General features: G+C 42.4%; 1 protein-coding gene across 1 annotated transcript in view; it reads right to left on the bottom strand.

Annotated features, from left to right (window-relative positions):
• Nucleotides 1-16340, bottom strand: part of LOC310790990 (adhesion G-protein coupled receptor G5-like) — a 66344-nt gene that overhangs the window by 12696 nt on the left and 37308 nt on the right. Inside the window, exons 6-12 of the mRNA XM_083652714.1 lie at nt 16147-16261; nt 13588-13698; nt 11354-11470; nt 3251-3293; nt 3005-3111; nt 2601-2719; nt 527-786 (exon numbers count right to left, since the gene is read on the bottom strand). Of these exons, the coding sequence (XP_083508840.1) occupies nt 527-786; nt 2601-2719; nt 3005-3111; nt 3251-3293; nt 11354-11470; nt 13588-13698; nt 16147-16261 (872 nt within the window). The remainder of the gene's footprint in view (nt 1-526; nt 787-2600; nt 2720-3004; nt 3112-3250; nt 3294-11353; nt 11471-13587; nt 13699-16146; nt 16262-16340) is intronic.

Genomic DNA, 16340 nt, shown 5'->3' with positions numbered 1-16340 from the left:
GAGCTTTTTAAGCACAAATTTCTCCTGGACCTTTCCAAGACATGAGATTAGGGAAATTGGCCTCCAGTCGCCTATCTGGCTTGGGTTTGGGACTTTAGGGACAGGGCAGATGTTTGCAGCCTTCCATTCATTAGGTACAACTCCCAGTTGATACGAGCAAATTGGAGCAATTCACTAGATGTGTGACAACTGGTGCAAGATCATCAGCACATTGCTTTAGTAACCAAGGTGGGATACCATCTGGACCACTGGCTTTTCTAGGATTTAGTCTTAGGAGAGACTGTTTCATCTGTCCAATGCTGCATAACTCACCCAAATTGACTGGTTTGGGGAGGGGGAAACATGCATACGTGGTATTTCCAGTCCATGCTTCAGAAAAAAAACTGTTCAGGGTCTCTGCAACATCCATGTTGTCAATATTGTCCAGATTAATCATCATTAATCTCACATATTCAAATCATCAGATATTTTCATACCTTGACATGTCAAGATTTAACGGCAGGAAATGACTCAACAAAACACTCACCGAAACCAATCAGGGGCCAGACGTAGGGCTCCAGGGGGGGGCTGAAAACCATGTAGACCAGCCAGAAGGTGTGGAAGACCTCCATGCCCATCCAGGTGAAGGAGCTGAGCAGCGAGTAGTGCAGGCCCAGCCCCACCCACACACACAGGCCCTCCCCCCACACGTTGGCCACAGTGCCCGTGGAGAAGAAGAGCAGGTTGAGGAGGAGCAGGGAACCGGCTAAGCCCAGGTGGATGGGTGTAGACTTCTCCTTAGGTTGCCTGGAAGACACGGAGACACATGGAGATCATTTACCTAGACTCAAGATTGAAAGGTGACAGTGATTTTGCTCCACCTCATATCTTTGTGGGGGTGGGAGTGGGGTCCGGGCTGGGTGGTCCGAGGGTCTCCTTCAATGGCTGAGGGATGCCGGTAGGTTAGAATAGTTTCGGTTAGGCTGTAGATTAGCTAGAGTAGATTTTTTGATTGTTATATTGCTCACGCTAAGACTAGATTAGAGTTGGTTAGGACAGGGGACAGGGACAGCTTAATGTCAATATTAGCTGCTGAAAAGTAGGGGTGGGGAAAAAATTTGATACACCATAGTATCGCGATATTTTGCCTGATGATATTGTATCGATATTTGGATGCCAAGTATCGATATTAAAAAAGTGTCATGCCATGCCAGGCCACCGGGCATCTGCCCGAAGCGCCCGATGGTGCAGTAAAAAACAAACGGCAAAAACAAAACAAAACAAAACAAAAAAACACTGCATGTTTTACTTCCGGTGAGGTCAAGGAAAAGGTAGGAAAAGGAGTTAGGAGTGACAATATATCGAAATATCGCAATATTCAATATATCGCAATATCAGCATATCGCAATACTATCATATCGTGATAGTATCGTATCGTGGGCATCTGGTGATTCCCACCCCTACTGAAAATATGTTTAAAATGACTAACATACCTGTCACCTGTGCATAATGGTCCCTGCCTCTTGTAAACACAGCCACTGCGCTTCATATCATCCTCACAGCCAATCTATCCATTTTATCCATCTGTAACTGATCTTCATAATATTCATAACTGATGATCAGAGTTGAAGGGTGACTTCTGGAGCACACGGACAATTTCAGAAATTTATTGTGGTGCAAACACACTGACACTTCTTCCTCAGAGTCAAACAAGTGACATGGGATGGAGTCAGATGGTCAGAGTCATGTTACTCTCAATTCTATCCTTTTTAATCCGTCTGACATTTAAAATTAAGCCACCTGTTTGAGTCATTGGTTCAGGTGTAGTTATGCTCATTCTGGGAACCCAGAGTCTATTTTTATTTGAAAAACAGACTCTGGGACAGCCCTACCTTTTTTCCCGGCTTCCTGTACAGCACGCCTCTCCTGCCACGTCACGTCCTTTTTGGCTATTCGCTAATAACGTTAACGCATAAACACTCTGCATAGAAGACATCAACTCGTCTCACAACTCATCAACAACAGTGGAAAATGACTGGAGGTGTAGTTGTTGTGACTAGTAGTATCGCCAAAGCCGCGGCGCAAGTTGGTATTCAGACTGTAAACAGTGGAGCACGGACGCGGAAATGAAGCGACGGTGGTAGGAGAGGCGCGCTGTACAGGAAGCCGGGAAAAAAGGTAGGGCTGTCCCAGAGTCTGTTTTTCAAATAAAAATAGACTCTGGGTTCCCAGATTGAGTTATGCTTGAAATATAGCCTACTCAAGCCCCACAAACTCCATGTCCTGGATTTCACTCATTCTCCTCTGATCACCCTACATTCTCATCTGGTCACCCTACATTCTCATCTGGTCATCCTACATTCCCTACATTCTCATCTGGTCACCCTACATGCGCAGTTGAGCAACAGTTGTGTGCTGCACACGTGGAACCCCTTCACCTTATTATAGTAGTAACTGATAAGGATATTAGGTCATGTTAAAGCCAGAAACCAGAGGCTGTGAGTGTTTTCTTTTACTTAACAAGATATCCAAACTGTCACTTCATTGAATAATGGTTATGTTTGTAGAAATGTGCTTTTGATGATAAAATAATGATCAAACAAAATAATTCAGATTTCTACCTCTTCTTCCTGCAGAGGCAGATGATGAGGGCGATGCAGCTGATCGCCGAGATGAGGCAGCCTAGAGAGGTGATGGCGGTTAAGGCCAGCAGGTGGCGCACTGTTCGAGGCTCCAGTCCCTGTCATGAGATATGTCAATGCATGAGACACAACAATGAGCAGAGTGAGACCTTGGTGTGTGGTGTGGTGTGTGTGCGCGTGCGTGTGTGTGTGTGTGTGTGTGTGTGTGTGTGTGTGTGTGTGTGTGCGTGTGTGTAGCATTTTGTAGCAAAATGATCAACTTTCATTTGCGTGTCCTTAATGTGAATCTAAATATTGAGTTCTCCTATATCACCTTCTCTCTATTGTTTTCCATCTTAACTTGTCCAAATTCCACAGAGCATAATATAGGCTGCATGTCTCACCACCAGTATAGTGAAGTAAGTCAGATGGTTGCAATGGCACTCTGTCTCTTCTGCTCCTTTCTCTTTGGTAGAACATCCCGTGTCCAGCCAGGTCACCTTCGATGGATCTGCACAGACAAATACCAGGTTTGGATATGAAGTATGAGGAAAACACATAGCGCTATGCCTTAAGTTATCATCTTCATAAGAACTTCTATTTTTCTAAAGAATATGTTAATATATGCTGAATATGTTTTACAGGGTTACCTTTCCTGGTGTCCCAGGAAACACACTTCCTGGAATGGGTTTTCTGAAAAGAGGAGAGTGAGACATTAAGCCACACACTTCACTTACACAGTTTTGTAGCGTGTGTGTGTGTGTGTGTGTGTGTGTGTGTGTGTGTGTGTGTGTGTGTGTGTGTGTGTGTGTGTGTGTGTGTGTGTGTGTGTGTGTGTGTACATACAGTATGTACACACACACGTGTATAGATGTGAGGTAAGAAGAAGAGGAACCTTCAAGTGGTTTCTGTGTTTTCCCGGTGACGACGAGACAGAAGGCTTGACGCAGACATTAGCCTGACATGAGACACTATGAGCTGCTTACTGACACGTACACACGTCCAAAGAAACCTTGAGGGTTGCGGTTGCTACAGTAGCTTAAATACTTTCATTTTAGTTATGGCTTACAAGGAAGAAAAAGATTTTGCATGCAGAAAGTGATAAGTTCATAGGGTAGATATATTTTCCTAACTCCAGCAAACACAGTAGGCAATAACTGGTGCACACATTTTTTTTTTTACTTAATCCACATATCTAAGTTAATTAAATTAATTACATTTATTCAAATACAGTTTAATTAATTGATAGATCCCTTAATAGCACTGACATTTGAGGACACCGTATTGAACATGTACATGTATGCTGCTTTGGATACTTAGTACACACTATATACTGTATCAGTGCTGCTTTGGATACTTAGTACACACTATATACTGTATCAGTGCTGCTTTGGATACTTAGTACACACTATATACTGTATCAGTGCTGCTTTGGATACTTAGTACACACTATATACTGTATCAGTGCTGCTTTGGATACTTAGTACACACTATATACTGCATCAGTGCTGCTTTGGATACTTATTACACACTATATACTGTATCAGTGCTGCTTTGGATACTTAGTACACACTATATACTGTATCAGTGCTGCTTTGAATACTTAGTACACACTATATACTGTATCAGTGCTGCTTTGGATACTTAGTACACACTATATACTGTATCAGTGCTGCTTTGGATACTTAGTACACACTATATACTGTATCAGTGCTGCTTTGGATACTTAGTACACACTATATACTGTATCAGTGCTGCTTTGGATACTTAGTACACACTATATACTGTATCAGTGCTGCTTTGGATACTTAGTACACACTATATACTGTATCAGTGCTGCTTTGGATACTTAGTACACACTATATACTGTATCAGTGCTGCTTTGGATACTTAGTACACACTATATACTGTATCAGTGCTGCTTTGGATACTTAGTACACACTATATACTGTATCAGTGCTGCTTTGGATACTTAGTACACACTATATACTGTATCAGTGCTGCTTTGGATACTTAGTATACACTATATACTGTATCAGTGCTGCTTTGGATACTTAGTACACACTATATACTGTATCAGTACTGCTTTGGATACTTAGTACACACTATATACTGTATCAGTGGTTCTCAACTGGTGGGACATTTTTCTTCTACTGCTTGAGGGACGCCAGCATTGACTCTGCTCCGCTCACTTGTAAAGCCAGAGTGAAGATACTGGTAGCATATGAAACTAGAAGATCTAAGGCATCCATTGGTACCAACCATGTCATGATACTTTGTCGGGGAAGGGCGCTAAAGAACGCTACAAATCTAGTTGTTTTCGGCGAGGGAAAAGCTGACATGGCAATTTTCAAAGGGGTCCCTTGACCTCTCACCTCAAGAAACTAGAGACCTACCTAGACCATTCAGTAAGGAGCATCACCAGTTTAACTTATATAAGCATTATATACTCTGTCATTCAAGATAAGCCAGTCTTTTTATTTGATATTTCATAGAGTTCAATTTAAATTCTTGAAAATTGACGAGCGTCACCAGTTAAACTCGTTTAAAAAGCATACATGGCTTAAAAAAATGGGTCGTCACTTAATGACTAAGGAGAAATTTGGGTCGTGAGGCTAGACCAGTTGATCCACTGCTATATATGATTATGAAATACTTTTACTTGAGATGTGTTTTGAATGGAATTGAATGGAAAAATACTTTTTTCCACCACTGCGTCTGTCAGTCACCACAATGTACCCAAATGACTGAGATGAGCTAAGCAGATGAGCTAAGCACAGACAGCAGACGCACGCTAGCAACATAAAATAGGTCACTTCCACATCAGATACAGGCCACAGTCCCACCACAGAGCTTCACACTCCATTCTGAGGTGCTCATGATCTGGGGGTTTTGGATGACTCTTAACAATTATGCCTCCACGGATATGGGTTTTTGAAGGCAGATAGCAATACAGCTATTGGCTGCGTTTCCCAAATAAGAAGCTTCTTAAGGAGTTAAGAAGCTTCTTAAAATGTAACTTACCCCCAAAACACTTTTTTTCAGCTTTTAACCAATATATATGACTTTGGGGGTGGTGTGTGAAGAATTCTGGTCAAAATTTCCACATTTGAGAGCAAACTGTTGCCATTCTCCCATTTGTATCATTTTCAGCAGCATAAGTTCCCTCTATGGGTGGAACACTGCTTTTTTGTGTGCCCTCAAATGAATGGGATATTTGGTACATCCTGACGTCACGGTGGGTTTAGCACGCGCCCCACTCATGTGAAAAACTGTTTTTTTCCCCCATTGATTATTACTGTAGTTCACGCGGCGCGAGCCCTTTAAGAGCAATGCATCCATGGGTAATGCCCACTGTGGCTAATGTTAGCCGCTAGTTAGTTATGTTACATGGCAGTAAAACGCCACTAAATGACCAAATTGATAGAACTTTTAACCATTTCGAGTAACACTGTTTCCATGCGGATCACCAGCGTTAGTTTGTTGTTTATAACGTGGCTATATTCATAACGTTTTATATCTCGGATGCGTTATTTCGAATCCCACATAGGTTACGCCTCGAATCCCACATAGGTTACGCTAAAACCCACATAGGTTACGCCTCGAATCCCACATAGGTTACGCTAAAACCACCACCGCAAAGCGGGTGGGTTTCAGGACGAAACAGTCTCGAGCCACTATCGTCATCTTTAGAGCACGATATTCCTGGAATGCAAGTTTAACTAAACAGTTACATGTCCTCTGCATTCTACATAAAATTAAGATATTACGGGTTGTTTTATTTTGTATGTTACATACTTATTGGCCAATATATGTTAGTTTATGGGGGAGGAATTCTGCCAGGTAAGGAGGGGAGTGTGGGCGGCCATCTTGCCTGCGGGGTTTTCGGATCGAGTGGAGAGCCGTTTAGCAGGAAATCTGGGGGGGTAAGTCCCGCTTTAAGGAGTTAAGAATGCTCCAAAGAAGTGTTTCCCAAACGCTAAAGAAGGCTCTCAAGAAGGGTTCTGTGAAAGGTGCTATATAAATCCACAACATTCTTATTATAAAAGGAATCCATTCTGATTAGAGGAATATAGCCTACGGTAAAACATTTTAAACACAAGTAACCATGTTACATAGAGGAGAGATTTTCAAGTGTTCCCCAATTTTAAACACTAAAGGGTGCATGAAAGAAAGGAAAAAGGGAAAAACACAACAGTGGACACTATATTATTATCTCCTTTTGCCTGACGGTGTTAAGAATGCCCCAGACCCTTCTTACAAAACCTTCTTAACGAAAGATCATTTTGGGCTAAGAAGCAATCGGGAAATGCGTTGGCTTCTTACGGGAGCCCTAAGAAGGGTCAAAGAAGCTTCTTAGCGCTAAGAGGCTTTTGGCAAACGCAGCCATTATTGTGCTGATATTCAATATGCTTAAATTTGACAATTTCCATACACGTATGTATTCATGTATTCCTCTCAGTGTGGAAAAGCCCAAATCATTTCCTATCAAGGGCAGAAAATGAATCTGGATGGAGGGCCATGGGCCAAAAATAAATGTTGATGTTACCGTATGTGAAATTACATTACATTAAAATTATATTTTATGGATAATTTACATTCTAAATCTAAAATTAATAATACGGAAAAAAGCAACTATTTTATCTGTTTAACAGTAATTTAGACTAGTTAGAGTTTAAGGGTCACCTTATTTGTCTCCCGTGGGATAAATCTGTCTTGGTTTACCACCAACAACTCAAAACAAGAGTGAATACCAACAGAAGAATATTGCAGGGGATTTCGGCACATTTTTGTGGGGCGCTACCCACACGTTTAGCTGTGTTGCTCATTCCACGAATGCACGATCCTTACAAGTTGTACCTCGTTGTAAAGGTGACTAATCAGGCTTTCCAACGACATAGAATACAATACCAATTGGTATTATTAACTCATTGAATGCCAATGACGACAGCTGTCGTCAATTCAAATACTGACGTAGAGTGCCAAAGACGACGATTGTCGTCAATTGCGTTTTTTGACGGTGGGACGTGGATCAATCCCTGATACATCTCTGGTACAACTATTGTAGCTATTGGAGGTCTATAACCTATTTTACAGAACCCTTAGGTGGCGACAGTGCTCTCCACATAACAGAAAGGCAAGGAACAAACAAAGAAGAAGTCGTTATGGAAACGGAAATCGCATCGCATCCGTATGCATCGATATGCTGAAGCACGTTACTGCAGCTGTGCCTGCAGCAGCCAATCTGCTCCCACAATTGAGCCGCTCCGTGTCGGTTGCGACAGCAGATCCGCACATCCACACCGTGGAGTTGTTATTATTCTCAAACTGGAAGCATCGTTGCCGGTGACAAACACACGCGGAACGCTGTAAAAAAACTGGATGTTGCGCACCCTTCACTGTGCGCACAGCAAACTCAGCAGAGAGCCACCACAGACAGGAGGAGGAGTGTGCAGTTGAGGCGAGGCGGGGCGGGGCGGGGCGGGGGGGGGGGGGCACGCAGAGCAGCACGCAACACCCAGACAGACCCAGGCAGCAGGACAGGATTGACAAACGCAAGCCAGAATATCCGATGCCCACCAGCAGCAAATCAAGACCAGCAAGAAGCTGCAACCAGCAGCGCACGCAGGGGCCAGCGCTGCTGGTTGTAGCTAAAAATATTATTCTGCCAAACAAAATTCCCTGGCCTAAACTGTTTTATTGAAGGAAATTATTTTTGAGGTGTGACTACATTAGAAAAGATTAGCTTCAGAGTCAGTGATGTGCTTGAAATGTTTAATTTCACAAAAGGCCAATTATCTCAGCTTCTAGAAAAAAATTGCTGTTTTTGGATGAATCAAGCTATCTTCTCCGGCTCATAACTAAAGAACGGAAAATGGGATCAATAAACTTTTTTTTGCAGATGATAGAATAGAGTCTCATCGTTCTTTGTGCGTGTTCAGTGTTTACATAGTAATATCACACAATATTCTGTGGGCCTCGAGAAATCACTGAAAACGCTCTGAAACTCTGGCACTGGGAGCGTCCGTTCTCCAAAAGTGGCTGGCACTCAATGAGTTAAAGGGGAGAAAAAAAAAAAAGAAAAAAAAATCCCTCATCCCTTTATGTGAATATGTGCTAGACGTGTGATTTCAGTCTGTTCCTCCAGACAACGGCAGTGAATTCTCCAGTCTCTACCAGAGCAACAGATTACAGAATCACTGACTTTGCATTTTAACACATTGAGTGCCAAGGACGTCTGTGCACGTCCTAAAAAAATGTAACGAGGAGTGCCAAGGACGTCTGTGGACGTCCTAAAATCATAATTCATATTATTCCATAATTCTGCTGTTTAAGGTCGTACCCAGCCAGTGAGCATGAATCCCTTCAAGGGATCACACGGCGCCACCTTAAACATCTACACGGGAGCTGCGCCACCCACCTCAGATCCTTTACTTTGTGCAGGAGAAAGCGGAAAAAGCCGTGATCAAAGGGGAAACCGATGCATGCTGCAGCCAGAGCCATATAGATTGCTCTGTCTGCAGCTGACAGTTGGCTGCATCCGCGCCCACAACTGAGCTCTTCTGCTTCTGTCTATCTGTCTGCATATAGTTTCTCCACACAATTCCCTGCCAGAAAGGCAGCACCCGAAGCCGAACGGCCAAACCTTTTCCTTCAGTCCCGTAACTCCCGTTTGCCATTTCCTTGTTGCGCTGGGATCCACCGGGGGCAAAAACGGAGGAAGCGAAAACAGACTGTGTGCGTGTGGGGAGGAGCCCGCAGCTCAGGGGGGGGGAGGGGGGGAGAGGGGGGCGGGGCACGCAGGCTGCACAGAACCACACCACGCCACCACATCAGAAAACACCAGCCAGAGTCAGTGAATGTGCTTGAAATTAGAGTGCAAAAAGTATTCATAAAAGTGACTTTATCTTGAAAAGTAAAAAAAAAGAGCAGAAAACCCTTGAAAGTGCTCTTCTTTCAGAGGCTGTCATTTCATAATGGAACTGTCTAGAAACAAAATTTCTTGTTTGGAAGAAGCAGGAGTGTCCAATGTTTCATTAGAGTCCAGCCCTGTCAATATAGCCCTAATAGAGAAAATTCTATAGCTGTTTTCAACTGAATGGAAGTGAATCTGGCACAGGCTCCAGACAATTTTACTGAAGCGCTGTGGCACTCAATGTGTTAAGATACTGCCAGAGTTCAACATCACTTTAAATGATAACTAGTATAGCAACTAGTAAATAATAGTAACTAGTAATTGGCAAAACAGTGTCTAAAAATAAGTACTACAGGCTAAGAGCTTAGTGACTTGTGCATAGTTTAGACAACATGGAGGTCAAACAGAGACAGAGATATAGACAACACAGATAGTGACGACATAAAGCATAGAGACATAACAGAGATATAGACAACACAGATAGTGACGACATAAAGCATAGAGACATAACAGAGATATAGACAACACAGATAGTGACGACATAAAGCATAGAGACATAACAGAGATATAGACAACACAGATAGTGACGACATAAAGCATAGAGACATAACAGAGATATAGACAACACAGATAGTGACGACATAAAGCATAGAGACATAACAGAGATATAGACAACACAGATAGTGACGACATAAAGCATAGAGACATAACAGAGATATAGACAACACAGATAGTGACGACATAAAGCATAGAGACAGAACAGAGATATAGACAACACAGATAGTGACGACATAAAGCATAGAGACATAACAGAGATATAGACAACACAGATAGTGACGACATAAAGCATAGAGACATAACAGAGATATAGACAACACAGATAGTGATGACATAAAGCATAGAGACATAACAGAGATATAGACAACACAGATAGTGATGACATAAAGCATAGAGACATAACAGAGATATAGACAACACAGATAGTGACGACATAAAGCATAGAGACATAACAGAGATATAGACAACACAGATAGTGATGACATAAAGCATAGAGACATAACAGAGATATAGACAACACAGATAGTGACAACATAAAGCATAGAGACATAACAGAGATATAGACAACACAGATAGTGAAGACATAAAGCATAGAGACATAACAGAGATATAGACAACACAGATAGTGACGACACAAAGCATAGAGACATAACAGAGATATAGACAACACAGATAGTGACGACATAAAGCATAGAGACATAACAGAGATATAGACAACACAGATAGTGATGACATAAAGCATAGAGACATAACAGAGATATAGACAACACAGATAGTGACGACATAAAGCATAGAGACATAACAGAGATATAGACAACACAGATAGTGACGACATAAAGCATAGAGACATAACAGAGATATAGACAACACAGATAGTGACGACACAAAGCATAGAGACATAACAGAGATATAGACAACACAGATAGTGACGACATAAAGCATAGAGACATAACAGAGATATAGACAACACAGATAGTGACGACATAAAGCATAGAGACATAACAGAGATATAGACAACACAGATAGTGACGACATAAAGCATAGAGACATAACAGAGATATAGACAACACAGATAGTGATGACATAAAGCATAGAGACATAACAGAGATATAGACAACACAGATAGTGACGACATAAAGCATAGAGACATAACAGAGATATAGACAACACAGATAGTGACGACATAAAGCATAGAGACATAACAGAGATATAGACAACACAGATAGTGATGACATAAAGCATAGAGACATAACAGGAATGCGAACACACACAAACTCACAGGTATGGCGTCATGATGGAAGCCTATCCTGATTGGTTCAGACAGATCAGTGATGGTCTTGTTCTCCACGGTGATTCCCACCACATTGTCCACAATCCTGAAGTCTCCACGACTCTCCTGGGACAGACACACACACACACACACACACACACACACACACACACACACACACACACACACACACACACACACACACACACACACAATATTAGACATCATCTTCACCTGTCCTCCATAGCATACATCAGAGATGGGGGACTTGGACTCGAGTCGCACTAAAGTCGCACCCACAGTGACTTGAGACTCTTCCTCAAAAGACATGAGACTTGACTTAAGGCTTAATGTCCACCAGCTCTGGAACAGATGTGGTACGGCTGTGAACAGACCCACACTCATGTCATCTGTCAGACGCATGCGGGATCCGACAAAAATAGAACAGGCGCGTAATTTTTCCGTACCGCATGTATCACATCAATTAACATGGGCGAGAGTCGATCCGGCAGTTTTAGCGTAGACGCAACACATCTGGGGCCGGTTGCACCAAGTGGTCTTAACTACGCCTGGTCGTAACTCCTACGTCGGTCTTAGTTAAGACCAGTCTTTAGAGTGGATTTATGCCTGTTGCACCAACACGGCTTACGTCTGGTCTTAACTACGCCTGTCGTAGCAATGCGCGTCCATGTGAATTGCCAGGGAATGCACCCTGATTGGATGATGTTGCAAAAATGTGCCTCGCGACCTGCTTGGAGCGTCACTGTGCCACTACGCTCTATCAGCCACTACTGTAAGTGCATCACTACACCCTCCCTCCTCCCACCCTCCCTCGCTCCGGGGGAAAAAGCCAGACAGACAGTCTGAATGAAATTGAATGTAATGTTCCCAATTCTATGTATTAAATTCTAAAAAATTAACGGCAACATTTGGGAAGGCTAAGCCACACAACTAGTTCGTTATAATCTAACATCATGCTTCGATGGCTGTGTTACGACGGTGACGGTGACGATGACGGTAAGGACTCAAAAAGGTCTCCGCTGATAAGACACGGAGATCTCTGTTACAGGCAGGCTCTACACCTCCTCCTGACCAGGCGTAAGAGTTACGCCTGGTCGTAGTGAAAAGAAGGCTTAAGCCGTCTTGGTGCAACCGGCGTAGCTGTTAGGTCGTAAAGTTACGACTAACTGACCAGTGTAAGACCAGTTGGTACAACTGGCCCCTGGTGTACATTGCCTGTTAGACTCGAGATTTGGGAGAATCTATTATTTTTTGGTCCATTAACATTAAGGAAACGTCTGCTAATGAGAATTTCAACTAATCAATGCTGATATTGTATGCTAATAGATAAGGAGTGAGGATAATACAGGACGTGCTTTGAATTCCCCAGTTTTAGCTACGCAGTGTTCTAAGCAGACCGGATGGCATCCAGGAGATGATAGAACGTTCATCCTTAAGAGACTTGAGACTTGCACAAAATGACTTCTAAGTATCTCTGGCGTACAGTTGGCTTCTTCACATTCCATACAGGAACAAAAGCTATTTTAAGGATTGTAGTATTCTTGGAAGGAGAGACGGTGCATCGATTGAAAGTCTAAGCTTGGATCAGGATTGTGTGACTGTGCCTGAGTTCAGACGGTCATATTGACGTATTGACTCGTCTCCTCCAGACAGCCTGTGTTGACTGAGGGTAAACAGACACCCTTTTTACACACAGAGCCCACAATGGCCCTGCTAGGGAGGCCCGCAAATAAGCCACTTCCTGTCACAGTCATGGATCGCCTTGTTTTTTGCTATTTATTTAAGCTTTTTATGCTTTTTGTTATTTCATGTCAAGACATTTCCCCTATTTCTGTGACGGCCGTAACGACAAATCTATACTCCTATAATATTCCTATAGTGCCCAGACAGCACTCAAGTGAAAATATTGTGGTATTTTCGTCTTTTTTTCGTCTGTAGGCTAGTAGCCTATCACTAGGTTATAATAGTCTATTCCTATAAGGAATTATAGATTTGTTGGGATATTTATTTAGTATATTTATCTCAAATGTATAGAGCTGAACAGTCACGTGACATATTTTGCCCCGGAAGTGAGTTTCCCATTCATTTTCTCCATAGACATTTAGAAAAATCCATATAAAATCCGGAACAAAATGACACTCCATGTACGTCTTTGTGACTTTTGGGCTCGAGTCTCACCTGGAACAGGGAGGAGTCTCACCTGGAACAGGGAGGAGTCTCACCTGGAACAGGGAGGTGTTTTTGAAGAAAGTGCACACCACTTTGGCAGGCTTCCCAACAGCCAGGCCCAGAGCGGGGGGCAGGTACACCGAGGGGGTGGAGTCTGGAGAGGCCTGCACAACACAACACACAACACAACACAAAACACAACACAACACAACACAACACAACACAACACAACACACAACACAACACAACACAACATAGACACACAGGCAAGAGATTCAAATATGGACAGAAGCAGAGAGGCAATGGAAGGATAGGCTAAAGAAGGAAATCCATTCACTTTCAAGTCAGTCAAGTCGAAATGTAAGTTTAAGCTGCGTTTATACAACGGTTCCTACGTAAAACGGGAAACACTTTTGTTGCAGTTTGGCCTTTTCGATTCATGAGACAACATGATGACGATAACAATCCTCGCTTTGGATAAAAGAGGTCGGTGGTTCGAATCCCGGCTCCTCCAGTCTGCATGTCGAAGTGTCCTCGGGCAAGACACTGAACCCCAAATTGCTCCCGTTGGTGTGGCAGCACCCTGCGTGGTAACCTGCTGCCATCGGTGTGTGAATGGGTGAATGTACCTACTGACTGTAAAGCACTTTGGATAAAAGCGCTATATAAATGCAGGCCATTTAACATTTACCAATTTTCTCAAAAACATAGTTTGGAAACAGTCATAAAGACATAAAGGGGTGTATCTCACTCAATCTTTGGAGGACAAAGATCATTTTAATATCACCAGAAAGCTTACATTCTCCTCTTTCCAACAGTGTATAAAACTCAAAATGCGTTTCGGTGTGACTGGTTTTGTCAGCGCAGGTCACATTATGCTGTGTTGACAAGTAACGAAGGGTTGAATGTCCGAACGAAGAGACACAGATGTGTTGAAAGTGTCACGTCCTGTGTGAGGGTGTGGTGTGCAGTAGAGAGTCCTGTGTGAGGGTGTGGTGTGCAGTAGAGAGCGATGCTGTTTCAAGCTTCTCTACACACTTGTAATCAGTACATATGATGCTAGCAGAGTGATATTTATGTCTGGCTTATTTACAAAGGTGGCAACATTTTCAGCGGCAGGAAACAACCTGTCAACCTCCACCCTCCCTCTCGTATTTGCCAGTAAAGTGCTGCTCTCATTCAGTCTCGTGTGGCAAACGTAACACCTATTTTATCATCTAAATCACCACTAGCCTAGACTTACATGCAAATGACTAGAGTGCTCATTGCTCACTGTATATAAAGTAAAGCCCCGATTAAAACAAAGAAGGAATAACGCCCAGTCTAGAGGAGAAGAGACAACAACCTGCTCTGACTTTGTATGCTTCAAATCTATGACCTTCCTACGTGCGTAAACACACCATTCAAGACCTATCGCTTCTGCTTTTAAACTATTGATCCTCAGGGGGAAAGGCTATGGGCTTTTTACAATGGGGAATTCAGTTCAATGCATGAAATGCTGTAGGTCTGTGGTTAACCACAAGTTTATGGGAGTGGTCATTTGTGTTCAGCAGGATCATCTTCCAAAACGTGCGCCACTTTGATGACTTTTGAAACGTAAATGCGTTTGTTTTTTTACGCGATTTTCAGAAAAAGATTTCAAAAGTCATAAATAAATAAATTTCCAATCTAAAAGCCCATAGCCTTTTCCCCTGATGGTCCAACATGGCGGCGATTTCTGGTTAAGCCTACAAAGATAAATGGTCCCTGCGCTGCTGTATTAACTCTATTAAGCAGTCAACGTGGAGCGATGAGTGAACATTGGTATTTAGTTTGAGATCTATTTGCACCCGAACACTTTAAATCAGACTCCTGTCCCAACTATACAATCATTACTGAAATAATGCTTGTTTAAAGATACAATGTGTAACCTTTAGCATGATCATTATATTATTATAGCATTAAAATGTCTAAAAACAAGTAGACCTATGTTATATATATTCTTTAGTTATGCACTTACATTATACCAAATGTTTTCAAAAGTGCTCAAAATCCATAATCTTATTATATTATATCCATAATAACACAGAGCGTTAGAGAGCGACTCACTTTTTGTTGATGATGACATCATCACAGTGCGCCAGCTGTTACTTGAATCTCCGGTCAATTCTACACTATTTTCTTACTTTTTCAAGTCACATCACTGTCAGTTTTTACATATTGGTCATTTTTAACTCTTATCTTTTGACTGGATGAATGATTTTAGTCATCGGAGGTCTGGATCTTATTAGTTAAGGTTAGTTACGTTAGAGAAAGAGAGTAAACGGCTCACCTTGTGGATATCCTGTATTCACTGAACTCCATTGGAAAGAAATGGTGAGTTTTAACAAACCGTTCATTTTGTGTGTGTTTTTTTTTTTTATGTTTAAGAATGAATCACTTTGATGAATGCTCGGTTTTGCAACTCTATGTGAGAACATGTGGTTTTATTTGCATGTTGGAGCATCGTTCCACAGTAGCAGGAGGAAAAGCTCACTAACAATAAGCCTACTTACTTACCCACATCAATCATTTATTTAAATTCCTGTGTGTGTGTGTGTGTGTGTGTGTGTGTGTGTGTGTGTGTGTCTTACAGGCAAAACGACATCGTAGCCTGCGAAATCCTCTTTCATCTCCACCACAGAGCTGAGAGCACAGGGCAGCTCCACGTTCCCTACAGCCTGGGACTTCATCACTGCCTGCTCGATCCTGCACGCACGTGCATGCACACGCACACATACACACACACACACGCACACACACACACGCACACACGCACACACGCACA

Source organism: Poromitra crassiceps (assembly GCF_964638095.1).
Source record: "Poromitra crassiceps genome assembly, chromosome: 16".
NCBI classification, from domain to species: domain Eukaryota; kingdom Metazoa; phylum Chordata; class Actinopteri; order Beryciformes; family Melamphaidae; genus Poromitra; species Poromitra crassiceps.
Note: the sequence above shows the minus strand (reverse complement) of the source record. Positions and strands in the feature narration are given on the sequence as shown.